This window comes from Schistocerca cancellata, chromosome 2 (genome assembly GCF_023864275.1).
Source record: "Schistocerca cancellata isolate TAMUIC-IGC-003103 chromosome 2, iqSchCanc2.1, whole genome shotgun sequence".
Taxonomy (NCBI): domain Eukaryota; kingdom Metazoa; phylum Arthropoda; class Insecta; order Orthoptera; family Acrididae; genus Schistocerca; species Schistocerca cancellata.
The window spans coordinates 548,154,211-548,166,523 of record NC_064627.1 but is presented as its reverse complement, the minus strand read 5'-3'; the positions used below and the strand labels follow the sequence as shown (position 1 = coordinate 548,166,523).

The window sequence follows — 12,313 nt, the reverse complement described above, 5'->3', positions numbered from 1 at the left end:
GAATATATTCTTCTTTAAAAGACAGACAGAAAACTGAGGAACCAGCTGCATCAGTCCTCATTCCAATTTTCTCCCCAAAAATTTTGGCATGCTAACATATTCATGCTCTTTTAACACAGAGCATTCTAAATCATCTTATCCTATCTCTCTTAGTAGTTAAGCCTTCATACTCCCTAAACTGAAAACATTAAAGAGGATGAGGGAAATTGCCCTCCACTGTACGTACATGTGAAACTTCGCCTTTTAAGGATGCGTGAGTCCAGAACCCCCCCCCCCCCCCCCCCCCCCCTGCCCCCCGAAGCCCGTGTATGGTCTGCACTTATCTCTCTGTTTCACTTCCACAGTCTCCTTCCTTTCTCTTTCTCTTCCACTGTTACTATCTCCATCCAACTCTCTTTCTCCTTTACTGCCACTGTCTCACTGCCCATCTCCTATCGCCTCTCTGTTTGGCTCCCACTGCCATTGTCTTCATCCTCTTCCCTTTCTGCTTCACTGCCACTTTCTCTCCCTTCATCACCTTTTCCTCTCTCTTCCTCTATCACTGGCACTGTCTTCTTATTCTTTCACTATCACTGTCTCTCCACTACTTTCTTCCAGCACAAAATGTGTGAATACAACCACATGCCAAAATTTTTGGTGGGGAGAGCTGAATGAGGATTGAGGCACCTCGTTCACCACTTCTCTGTTCAAGTCTTTTAAAGAGGAATATATTCTGCTTTCTTGAGCTCCAGCAAGAACATTTTTCCACTGATTCCCTCCTTTTCCCTGCTACAGCAGGGTGTGCTGCTTATATAAAAGAAATTCTATAAGTCAGTAAAATTTTAACAGTTTACTTATATACTTCAGTACATTTATACAATTTGAAACATGTAACAACAAATAAGTATGCACAGTAAAAGTTAACACAAAATTATTTACTTCACATTTCTTCCAGATACATTGTTCATTGATCACAATTTGTCAAAAATGGCCGGCTTATGATTTGTATCATAAAAGAGTAAAAATTTGTTAGAAATAGTTTACTGAATTTGCATTCTTTCCAGGTTTACATAATTTTTGGCAGTTGTTTTAAGGTCTTTTCAGAAATGTTAAGATCCTTTTTAGCCTTGTTTTTTGCTGCACTACCACTTTGGCCATATTTGTATAGGTGTGAAGTGCTCATTATACAGAGACAATGGGTCAAAGTTTCATTGGTGAAAAAATGCTGACTATAAAAATGCTGACTGTAAAAATGCTGACTAAAAGCATTGTTAGATGACCTCTGAAACTCTGGTGATGACCTTGCTACCCTTGCCATGAGTCCACTACATCAGTTAAAACTGTGTTTATGCCTCAGACTGGATATTACATGCATATTTTATGTGCATACGGTTGATAACTTTGAATCTGTGGATCTCCGTAATACAATGGGTACTTTTTGTGCCAAAATGTTGTGGTTTTTTGTGATTTTCTCAGGAACCTCAAAGCAAATGGTGCTTTTATATGTCACCTAAGTTCTGCTGTAAACCTCACTTAATGCAAAAGAACCTGATGATTTTCTTAATTTGCCTGGAGGAAGTGTGTAATGCTTAAATTTTGATCCTGTTCTGTACAGTAGCTACAGTATGCCTGTTCTTCTGATATGTATACATATGGTCACTAGGCCAAGGGCTATCCCAAACACTTGACTTGTTATGTCTGTGATCAACAGAGCCTGAGATATGACACCCGAAAAATCACATTTTTGCTTGAGGTCTTTTGGAACATACTGGCACTGTGCGCTGACATGCACAGACCAACCTCATGTAAGAGGTGCTTGTCAATCCACAGTATTATTATTAAATTGATATGTGTCCTCCAGGATAATTAGGTTTTGATAATGCAATCTGCAGATACTAAAAGTTGTCAAGACCTGGTTTACAGTAAATTTTAATACTGAGCCACAAATATTAAAAGAAAGTTCTTATGCCATAGGTTAATACTATTTCTTATGTAACGCATTCTGTTTTCAGTAGTTTATATGTACATAAGTGGGAGCAAAGTACAAATAACAAATCATGAACATTCCTTCACTAGTTCCTCTTTACTTCAAACTAGCAACTTACGGAATGGCCCATGAGTGAATCCTGGGTTAGTGTATGTAACTTCAGACTCATTTGTCCACATATCATTAAGAGAGTACTCAGTAAGATGCAAAGATGGGTTCATGGTAACAGGCATTTCTCTTTCCCATTGTAAGACCAGCTGACTTGTGTTGTAGGTCCCTGGAACAAAAGCAGTCCTAAATGTAATTAAATATGTTTCATGTGTTAGCACTTGACTTTTAAGATTTCGTTACAATTCAAAAATTATGAATGATTGTAATTATTATATTTTTGATATGAGATCTGGAATGAGCTTTTTGAAATTATCCTCCTGTTAATATTAAGAAATGTCAATATCAGTGAAAAAATAATACACAGCACCAACTTTGAAATAATTTTAAAAATGTGACATTCACTGAAATTGGTTGTGTTGATAGCATCATAATTGGTGTGAAGTTAATCATGGTCCTCAGGGTATTAGCAAACAGATTTAAAAAGATGTAAGAACTATAGGCAAAGTGGTGTATATCTTGAAATTATGTGGCTGGACACAACTTGTCACATTTTCAGTACAATATATTTCTCCAAAGCAGCTGGGACTTAAGTCCCTCTTTAGGTGATGGCCTAGACGCAATGTCATGTTAAAATGAGGTTTGCAGATGTTACCATGTAAGAAAAAGAGTTCTTCTTCTGTGCTAAAGAGAATTACAGTGTCGTGTATGAGACATATGTTCAGTTTATGCATAACATTCATCATAGATGAATTATTGTTGCTCTACTTTTGGTGACTTCACTTCCCAACAAGTGCTGACATACAATGAATGATTGCTTTCCTCAAAAGAAGGAAAAGTCACTTTAAATGTAGGATCAAGAGGGAAGTGAAATGTTGAATGGAATACAATATGCTGCTTTCTTTTTCTGTATCCTGTCTTTCACTTAATTCTGAGGAATGATAGATAAGTTTGACATAATCTAGCTTTAAATTCATTATTTATTTTAAAAAAACTTTTCTATTAAAGTGTACATTTTCTAAACATTTTCCTGTTCCAAAAGTTTAGTATATTATTCATTAAATGTTGATAACAAATTGCTTCAGAAGAGGTTGTTACATTTATTTCATACACAGAAAACATACTTAGACAAGACATTGTATAAAGTTCTTACACAATAGCAAAATAATGCATTTACTGTAACAAATGAAACAATCTACTTACAACTCTCTAGAGAAATGCTGCATCTCTGTTGATCAAATGGAAATTTCTCAAGTTTCATCCAACAGTAAACAACAGCTTTTAATCTGCAATATATAACAAATAAGTATTAGTTAATGCTCTTAACATGCACTGTTACAACTCATAATGTACTATCAAACAGGAAATCAAAGATGGAATAATGATAATGTTATGAAAAAGATAGATTACTATTGAAATATGGCGAAGATGCTGATTTGCAGATAGGCACAACAAAATGATTGACAAACAAATAAGCCTCCAGCCAAAAGGCAATCATAGGAATCAGACAACATACACACATACACTCATCCAAACACAACTCACATTCGGTAGCCAGAGACTATTGTTATGTGTGTGTGAGTTGTGATTGTATGAGTGTGTGTATGATTCTAATGAAGGCCTTTTTCGCCAAAAGCTTACTTGTTTGATGGTCTTATTATTCTGCCTATCTGTGACTCAGCATCTCCACTATATGGTGAGTAGTATTGTCATAATGTACTATTTAGGAGAATATGCATATTAATGTGTTTGCTGGACTCTCAATGCTTCCTGAAATTTCAAAGCATGATGTGAAGTGAGCCACAAAATATATGATATAAGTATGTAACAAATATTGCAAAATGTTCTCAATTCTATCTGAAAATCTGGTCTCAGTTCTGCTTAATGAATGAACATGTGATCTTTACATTGATCATTCATATAAAATTCATAATAATGCAAAAAAATTACAGTTCACAGGAATGAACCATCAGCAACATTCTAGTAGCACATAATCTGTAGATACCATAGTATTTTAAAGTCTAATATGGCTGGTGACACAGAGACATTTTCTTTTTGGATGAAAAGTCCATGAATTCTCTTCTAATTTATCCATTCTCTTGTGTACACTTCAGTTATCTCTCAGTTCTTTTAATCCAGTGCTTACTGAATTTAAAATCTAAATCACAAAAAGCCACAAATTTCTTATCCAGTAATTTAAGAGGACATGATGAAAGCTGTCACCATCTACTTAAATCAAGAATCTTACAAATTCAAAAACAAATTAGGCATATACCTTATTAATCATTCCTTCTATAAATAATCCTATTATTTGATTGCAGACAGGCACAACAAAAAGGCTTGCACATTTAGCTTTTGGTCAAGCCTTCTTCATAAAAGGAGACACACACACATTCATTAACACAAGCAAGCACACCTCACATATGCATGAGTGCCATCTCTGGCAGCTCGTGCCAGAATGCTTGGAGATGGCAGTAATGTGTGTGTGAGGTGTGCTTGCTAGTGTGATTGAATGTGAGTTTCCTTTATTGAAGGTGGTGAGTAGCAATCAGTCCTTTTCCTTATATTGTTGATATTCCAACCTGGAGTTTCCATTGTTTAATCTGATTATTTATATCACTGAACTGAAGGATTCTGTTAGCTGAATGACAATGAGTAATGTTCTATGGCACACAAATCTCAAATGTTTTACACTTTGGTTGCTCTGTTTTAATCTGTTGTGTGTGTGTGTGTGTGTGTGTGTGTGTGTGTGTGTGTGTGTGAAGGCGCTTCAAGACCACTTGAAAATAGCTGCAGGCTAAAATTAGTATTGCAGTAAATTAAACATCATACCACCATCACCTTCAACAGTTTCCAGCCCCAGTTTCTGCTCAGAACATAAGCCTCTCCATGTAATCCAGTTTACCCACAATCATTCTGTGTTCACTCTGGTCCAGTCATTGCCTCTTTTTTCAACACACTCCTCCACACTTTTCAGCTAACTTTTCCTTGGTCTTCCTCTTGGTCATTTCCTTCACATCTCCATTTCAAGTATCTTCTTAGGAATCCTTTTGTTTTCCATTCTCTTTTAGTGCAAATACCATCTTAGCCTTGGTGGTTCCATGCTGCTCTGCAAGTGTTCCTCTTTCACTGTTTCCCTTACCCTGTCGTTCCTCATCCTGTCTGTCTCTTCTCATTACTCCTATGCTACTACTGATGAACTTCTTTCCACATACCTGTCCTCTGCTTACATATCTCTTCTTCATTATATATGTTTCAGAGGCCTAGGTAAGTACTGGGATGTAGTAGCTTCTATTTATTATTTCTTTGCTTTTTTGCAGGATGTCTCTGTTTCAAGCCAGACTCCTAACACTTCACAGGAATGCTTCTGCCTGTCTGTTATGTTCACTGATCTCTTTCTCGTGTCTTTCATTTTCCTCTATCACACTTCCCAAGTACCTGACACCACCACATTGCATCACACATTATACCACATCATAACAGCTGGTAAAAAGTCATTTGATAGATACACTGCTGACCATCAAAATTGCAACATCAGGGCAGAAAACAAAGAATTAAATTTTTTTGTGCATATATGGCATAGCAGGAAAGTAAAATGATTAAATTTGGATGTGATTTTTGGAGTGTACAGGGTGTGATGCCTGGTACACAGAGCTGCCACATCTGACAGCAACAATAGGTCTACTCCCACTGGGCATTTAATCAGACTGAGCTTTGGCAAGGTATGGGAAAGCAACAATACTGCTTGAACTCTTAACAAACACAGTGGCTGGTTATGTATTGTGTGTAGGTCTCTTGGAACCCATTACGAGGTGTTTTCAGTGGGTGAGAGATCTGGAGAACACACTGGCTAGGGATACAGTCAAACACCCTCTGTATTGATGTAGGCCAGGTTAGCACAGGCAACAGGCTGTCTTGTGATATTTTTTTGTGAGATGATATCACAGAGAACTTGAAGCTAAGGCACAGATGTACACAGTCAGAAGTACTGTGGCAACTATTCAAATTATTAACTATGTGAACTAGGGGCAATCATGTTGTGCATACCTAATGGGTCCCCCATATTTTCACACAAAAGGCAGGGTCCCTGTTTAGGATGAACAATTCAATGTGGTAATGTTCTATCTCCTTGGAGCCCCCACACACAGATATGTCCAGCATGATGTTGTATGCAGAACCCAGACTCATCTGAAAAGATGACATTTTGCTACTCCTGTGTTGTTGGCACAGCACTGTTGGAATACCTCTCTCTGCTGTTGTATTAAGGGAAGCCTCAACACTGGTCATCATTTTGACAGTTAATGCTGTTCCAGATGTCATCATATTGTCTTTGCTACTACCTCACTTTCTGTAAGCACAGTTATTTCCTGACTCAAGGCATGTGATGTGGCTGTAGCATCTTGAATGGCTGAGCAAATAATACATTTGTCCTCCAGGTGATAGTCACAAGAAGCCATTGAGATTCTGCATGAAATGAGTATTACCGTTTTGAACTCATAAATTACATATTCAGGTAACATTTGTGGGTTCCTGATCAAAGAGAGCAGCAATATCGCAAATTGTCCACATGCTCATGTGATAGTATATTTCCGTATTTATTTTTAATCATGGTGAAAAAAAAGGTCTCACACAAGAATGTACAATACTATCACTCATAGTGAAAAATGGACTAAGGGTACTTTACTTTTGTGCCTGATGTTTAGGAGCAGAGAGAAAATACTTCAGTGACAAGTCATTGTGAAATGCTATGAGATCCAATACAAGAAGGGCATGTACATGAAAGTTGTTGACAGCATGTCAACAGTTCTTCTACATCAACTTCTTTGTGGAAGTCTCAAGTTTAGACAGTATGTATTAGGTTGGTGCAAAAGTTTGTAGTGTTTTTTTCGTAAGTTAAACACAACAGATATGTATAATAGAGACTTTAGTCATCAATAATACATTCTCATTCACTATTTACAACAGTTTGCCAACACTGTGGTAACTTTTTGATCTGCAACTATTCAAACCACTTGGTTTTTGATGTGAAGAACTTGTTGCGCCATGTTTGGAATGCATTTTCATCTGGAAAGGATGTTCCTTGAAGGTTGTTCTATAGGGAGTGGAAAAGGTGAAAATGTGAGGGCACAAGATCAGGTGAATAAGGTGGGTGGGGAATGACCTTCTAAACCAACTCCTGCATTGCATTTTGTATCAGGCTAGCAGAATGCGGGTGGGCATTATCATGGAGTAGCATCACTTCACACAGTCTTCCTAGTCATTGTTCTTGGATTTCGTCTACAAGATGTCTCAGTTGTTGACAATAAATGTCAGCAGTGATGGTTACACCTCAGGGAGCAATTCATAGCACACAACACCGTTACTTTTCCACCAAATACAAAACATTACTTTTGTACAGGGAGTTGCTGCTTTGCTTGGACTCAACCACTCTTTTCTTTTCCTTACATTAGCATAAAGCCACCATTTCTCATCACCAGTGATGATATAGGATAGGAATGGTCGACATTGTTGATGAGTCAATTGACGGTGAACAAGCAGAGATGCAAATTTGACCACCCACTGATTTTTGTGATTTTGGCTTAGAGCATGCGATACCCATACATCCAATTTTTGAACCTTACCCATTGCATGCAAATGTCGCACAGTGGTGGAAAGATCACATTTCATCACATTTTCCATTTCTGTAATACGCTGGCATAGATTGTTCTGAATTAACGTGTTAAAATGACGTCTTCCTATTTTCTTGCCATGCTTTGTCAAATGGCATTATCTCCAAACACAGTACAAATGTTTCTGGCTGTCTCTGTTGCTGTCACACATCTACTGAACTCAAACAGAAGAATATGTCAGAAATGTTCCAATTTCTCCACTTGGCACTCCATTTTCTAGTGTCCACACCTCCACTCACTATCTCCAAATAAAGAAATGAAGCTATGTTAACTCAAGCAGCAACAGTGAACTGCAAATAAAAAAATGACAATCAATGAATAAACCTATAGCAACCAGAATAATAACTTGCAAAACAAAAATGCAACTTAACAGTTGTGGCATCAAGGGGAAGTGCTGGTATGGGTGCTGCAGCATACTGGGGCTAGAAATTAGGGGCGCAGAGAGACGTCAGTGGGATTGTTGGCTTTGAGTGCACAAGATGTGTCACACACATGGAGGGGTTTAATTTTGGTGGTGTGGGGCGGTGAGCTTTGTTGAGTTGATAAATGATTCCTTTATGACTGTATGAGAGGTTAGCAGTTTGTGGAAAGCAAGTCAGAGTGTATATATAGAAAGCAAGTCAGAGTGTATATATATATATATATATATATATATATATATATATAATTTTTTTGGGGGGGGGGGGGGTAGCAGCAAACCAGGTGACATATACATCGAAGAAAGTGGTTTGCATCTACACTTTCTCAGTGTAGAGGATGTATGCTATGTGATCAAAAGTATCTGGACACCCTCAAAAACATAAATTTTGCAATGTGCTGTCACTTCCTGCTAAGTATTCCATATCAGCGACCTCTGTAGTCATTAGACACCATGAGAGAGCAGAATGGGGTGCTCCGCAGAACTCATGGACTTCGAACATGGTCAGATGATTGGGTGTCACTTATGCCATTCACCTGTACGTGAGATTTCCACACTCCTAAACATCCCTAGGTCCACTGTTTTTCATGTGACAGCAAAATGGAAACGTGAAGGGACACATACAGCACAAAAGCGTACAGGCCGACTTCGTCTGTAGACAGACAGAGGCTGCCAAAAGTTGAAGAGGGTCGTAATGTGTAGCAGGCAGACATCTATCCAGGCCATCACACAGGAATTCCAAACTGCATCAGGATCCACTGCAAGTACTATGACAGTTAGGGGGGAGGTGAGAAAACTTGGATTTCATGGCCGAGTGGCTGCTCATTAGCGACACATCATGCCAGTAAATGCCAAACAACACCTCGCTTGGTGTAAGGAGTGTAAACACTAGACAATTGAACGGTGGAAAAACGTTGTGTGGAGTGACGAATCACGGTATACAATGTGGCCATCCAATGGCAGGGTGTGGGTATGGCGAATTTCCAGTGGACATCATCTGCCAGTGTGTGTAGTGCCAACGATTAAATTCGGAGGCGGTCGTGTTATGGTGCGGTCGCGTTTTTCATGGAGGGGGCTTGCACTTCTTGTTGTTTTGCGTGCCAGTATCACAGCACAGACCTACATTGATGTGCTTCCCGCTGTTGAAGAGAAATTTCGGAATGGCGATTGCATCTTTCAACACAATCGATCACCTGTTCATAATGCACGGCCTGTGACGGAGTGGTTACACAACAGTAACATCCCTGTAATGGTCTGGCCTGCACAGAGTCCTGACCTGAATCCTACAGAACTCCTTTAGAATGTTTTGGAACGCTGCCTTCATGCCAGGCCTCACCGACTGACATCGATACCTCTCCTCAGTGCAGCATTCCATGAAGAATGGGCTGTCATTCCACAAGAAACCTTCCAGCACCTTATTAAACTTATGCCTGCGAGAGTGGAAGCTGTCATCAGGGCTAAGGGCGGGCCAACACCGTATTGAATTCCAGCATTACCGATAGAGGGCGCCACAAACTTGTAAGTCATTTTCAGCCAGGTGTCCGGATACAGGTATGTGTGCAAGCACGAACATGGATTTTGTGTTAAACACTCACGGTGAACGGTACCTTTGTGAGAAGACGACATTGCCATCTGGGTAGATGGAGAGCAGCACGTCCTTGGAGGAATCAGTGCCCATGATGGAGGAGCTCTGCTCATTGCCGAGGAAGAGGTGCGGCACCCAGACGCGGGTGAGCATCTCTGACTCGCCAACCACTTCTGGTACAACAGCAGGACCCATCAGCATACCATAGGCCAGCCGCACGTCCATGTACCGCAGCTGCAGCAGCAGTTGTGCCTGAAATTGCTGTGCACACACGGATCGTCAGCAGACTCATAGCGGACATCAGTGCAGGATCGTTGGCAAAGGTGCATCACAGTATGCGAGTGAAATGGCGCAGCAAATTGAAGCGCCCCCCCCCCCCCCCCCCCCCCCACCGAAAAGTGAAATTAAAGACATGGTTTTTCTTACACACCTGCAAACAACATCATGATACTATGGGTAGAAAACAAGGATTGACAACACATCTGCTTCAGTTTGTGACAAGCAGGTTGTACGCTACTACAATATGTGCTCAACACTGTTTACAAACGAATCTCTGCACAAAAGAGTATTGCAGATAACTGACGTGGTTGAATATGGTTCAAATGGCTCTGAGCACTATGGGACTCAACTGCTGTGGTCATCAGTCCCCTAGGACTTAGAACTAATTAAACCTAACTAACCTAAGGACATCACACACATCCATGCCCGAGGCAGGATTCGAACCTGCGACCGTAGCAGCAGCGCGGCTCTGGACTGGAGCGCCTAGAACCGCACGACCACCGCGACCGGCGTGGTTGAATATTGCGACTGGTTAATAGCAAACAGATTTTTTTTAACTATTGAAGTTTATTTATTTTAAAAAATGGTTCAAATGGCTCTGAGCACTATGGGACTTAACAGCTGTGGTCATCAGTCCCCTAGAACTTAGAACTACTTAAACCTAACTAACCTAAGGACATCACACACATCCATGCCCGAGGCAGGATTCGAACCTGCGACCGTAGCAGTCGCGCGGTTCCGGACTGCGCGCCTAGAACCGCGAGACCACCGCGGCCGGCTTATTTATTTAAACAGCATGCTTCAATACATACTAACGTCACATGTTTTCAGTTTCATTTTGGTAACACACAACAGTTTAACCTCGATGGTGAATTAAATACAAAGCTGACGGACTCAGTCTCAGCATATTACAGTACCCTTAAATGAACGTTAATGAGTACAGAAACAATGCCAATTACAGAGTTGGTGGACACATTGTTGTAGTATGCAACGACAGAGGAAATGTAGTTTGTATCGTACACGATTCTCTGTGTTACCTGCTGTTAAATTGCTGATACGACACTGTTGTGAAAACCAGTGTTACTGAAGCTAGTATAGAGCAATCTTGATTTTGAGACAATACGTCGCAAAACAAAACATCGTGAAACACTTCTCCAAAACACCAAGACTAGAAGAAAATATGTCCTCTCAGGCCGGGAAAATTCAACACAGATGCCGCTGTTGCTGTTTTGAAGCAATAGAAGTATTATTGCTAATTCAAAATCGCCTTTGTCGGGTCCTGAAGCAAAATCAAAATCTTTCAATGATGTATTATCGAGCTCTGACAATCCACCACCAAGCTGTGAGCATGACATAAGTGATTGTTTGCATCAAACAACGAAAAAGTTGACAACCACATAAAGCTACAACATTTCCTAAACCTTTTTGTGCCCAACGCAACTTATAAATTTCCTCAGACTTTGCAAAGTGCCCAATATCATACGTTCCCCCTAAGTTGTATGGAGAAATATTTTAGTTAAGTATTCTTTCCCAAAGAGGACGGCGCCTTCGGGAAGCACTGTGCGTTTTTCGCTAAGATAAGTACTGGTAAAGACGGTCAACAGAAGGCTGGAGCTCCGGTAACCTCCAAGTTTTCGAAGTGGAAGCGTGCTCTTGAGTTTTTCAACATCCGAGCAACGCCTACCATGAGGCTGCTGTAGTCGATAGTGACAATTTTGTTCATATGGTGGTGAACAAGACAGAAGATATAAAACACTGACTGGACCAAGACTTGGTGGAGCAGGCGAAAAAAACAGAAAGCACATAGTCCCTACCATCGAGGCGGTGACCCTCTGTGAACATGGGTAACTTTCACGCTGTGCTAAAATATCGCGCGAAATGTGACGAAAATCTCCGAGCAAGGTTTGAAGGAACTGGTAAATGCGCAAAATACATTAGTGCCCCAATTCAAAATCATATCATCAGTTGCATCAGTAACCAACTCCTGAGAAGGATTGTTCAGCGCATTAATGATGCCAAAGGTTTTCACGGTTCTCATGGATGAAACTGCTGTCATTGCCGGAACAGAGGAACTCTCTCTTTGTGCCTGTTATATTTCCCTGGAGTTCGAAATTTGTGAAGATTTCCCACAATTTCTCTCAGTGTTTGATGTGACTGGCAAAGGATTAGCTGGATCTATAATTGAAAACTTGGTAAAATTTGGTCTTGATGTGTCGTTTTTACGAGAGCAGGGCTATGACGGAGCTGTCTCCATGTCGGGGAAAGCCCGTGAGGCTCATGCATTCAAA

The 12,313-nt window shown here is 40.2% G+C and overlaps 1 protein-coding gene across 1 annotated transcript in view; it reads right to left on the bottom strand.

Moving 5' to 3' along the window:
- The window catches only part of LOC126146686 (pH-sensitive chloride channel 2-like), a 289,984-nt gene that overhangs the window by 38,127 nt on the left and 239,544 nt on the right, over positions 1 to 12,313 (bottom strand). The window contains exons 4-6 of the mRNA XM_049915638.1: positions 9,769 to 10,007; positions 3,278 to 3,360; positions 2,085 to 2,243 (exon numbers count right to left, since the gene is read on the bottom strand). Of these exons, the coding sequence (XP_049771595.1) occupies positions 2,085 to 2,243; positions 3,278 to 3,360; positions 9,769 to 10,007 (481 nt within the window). The remainder of the gene's footprint in view (positions 1 to 2,084; positions 2,244 to 3,277; positions 3,361 to 9,768; positions 10,008 to 12,313) is intronic.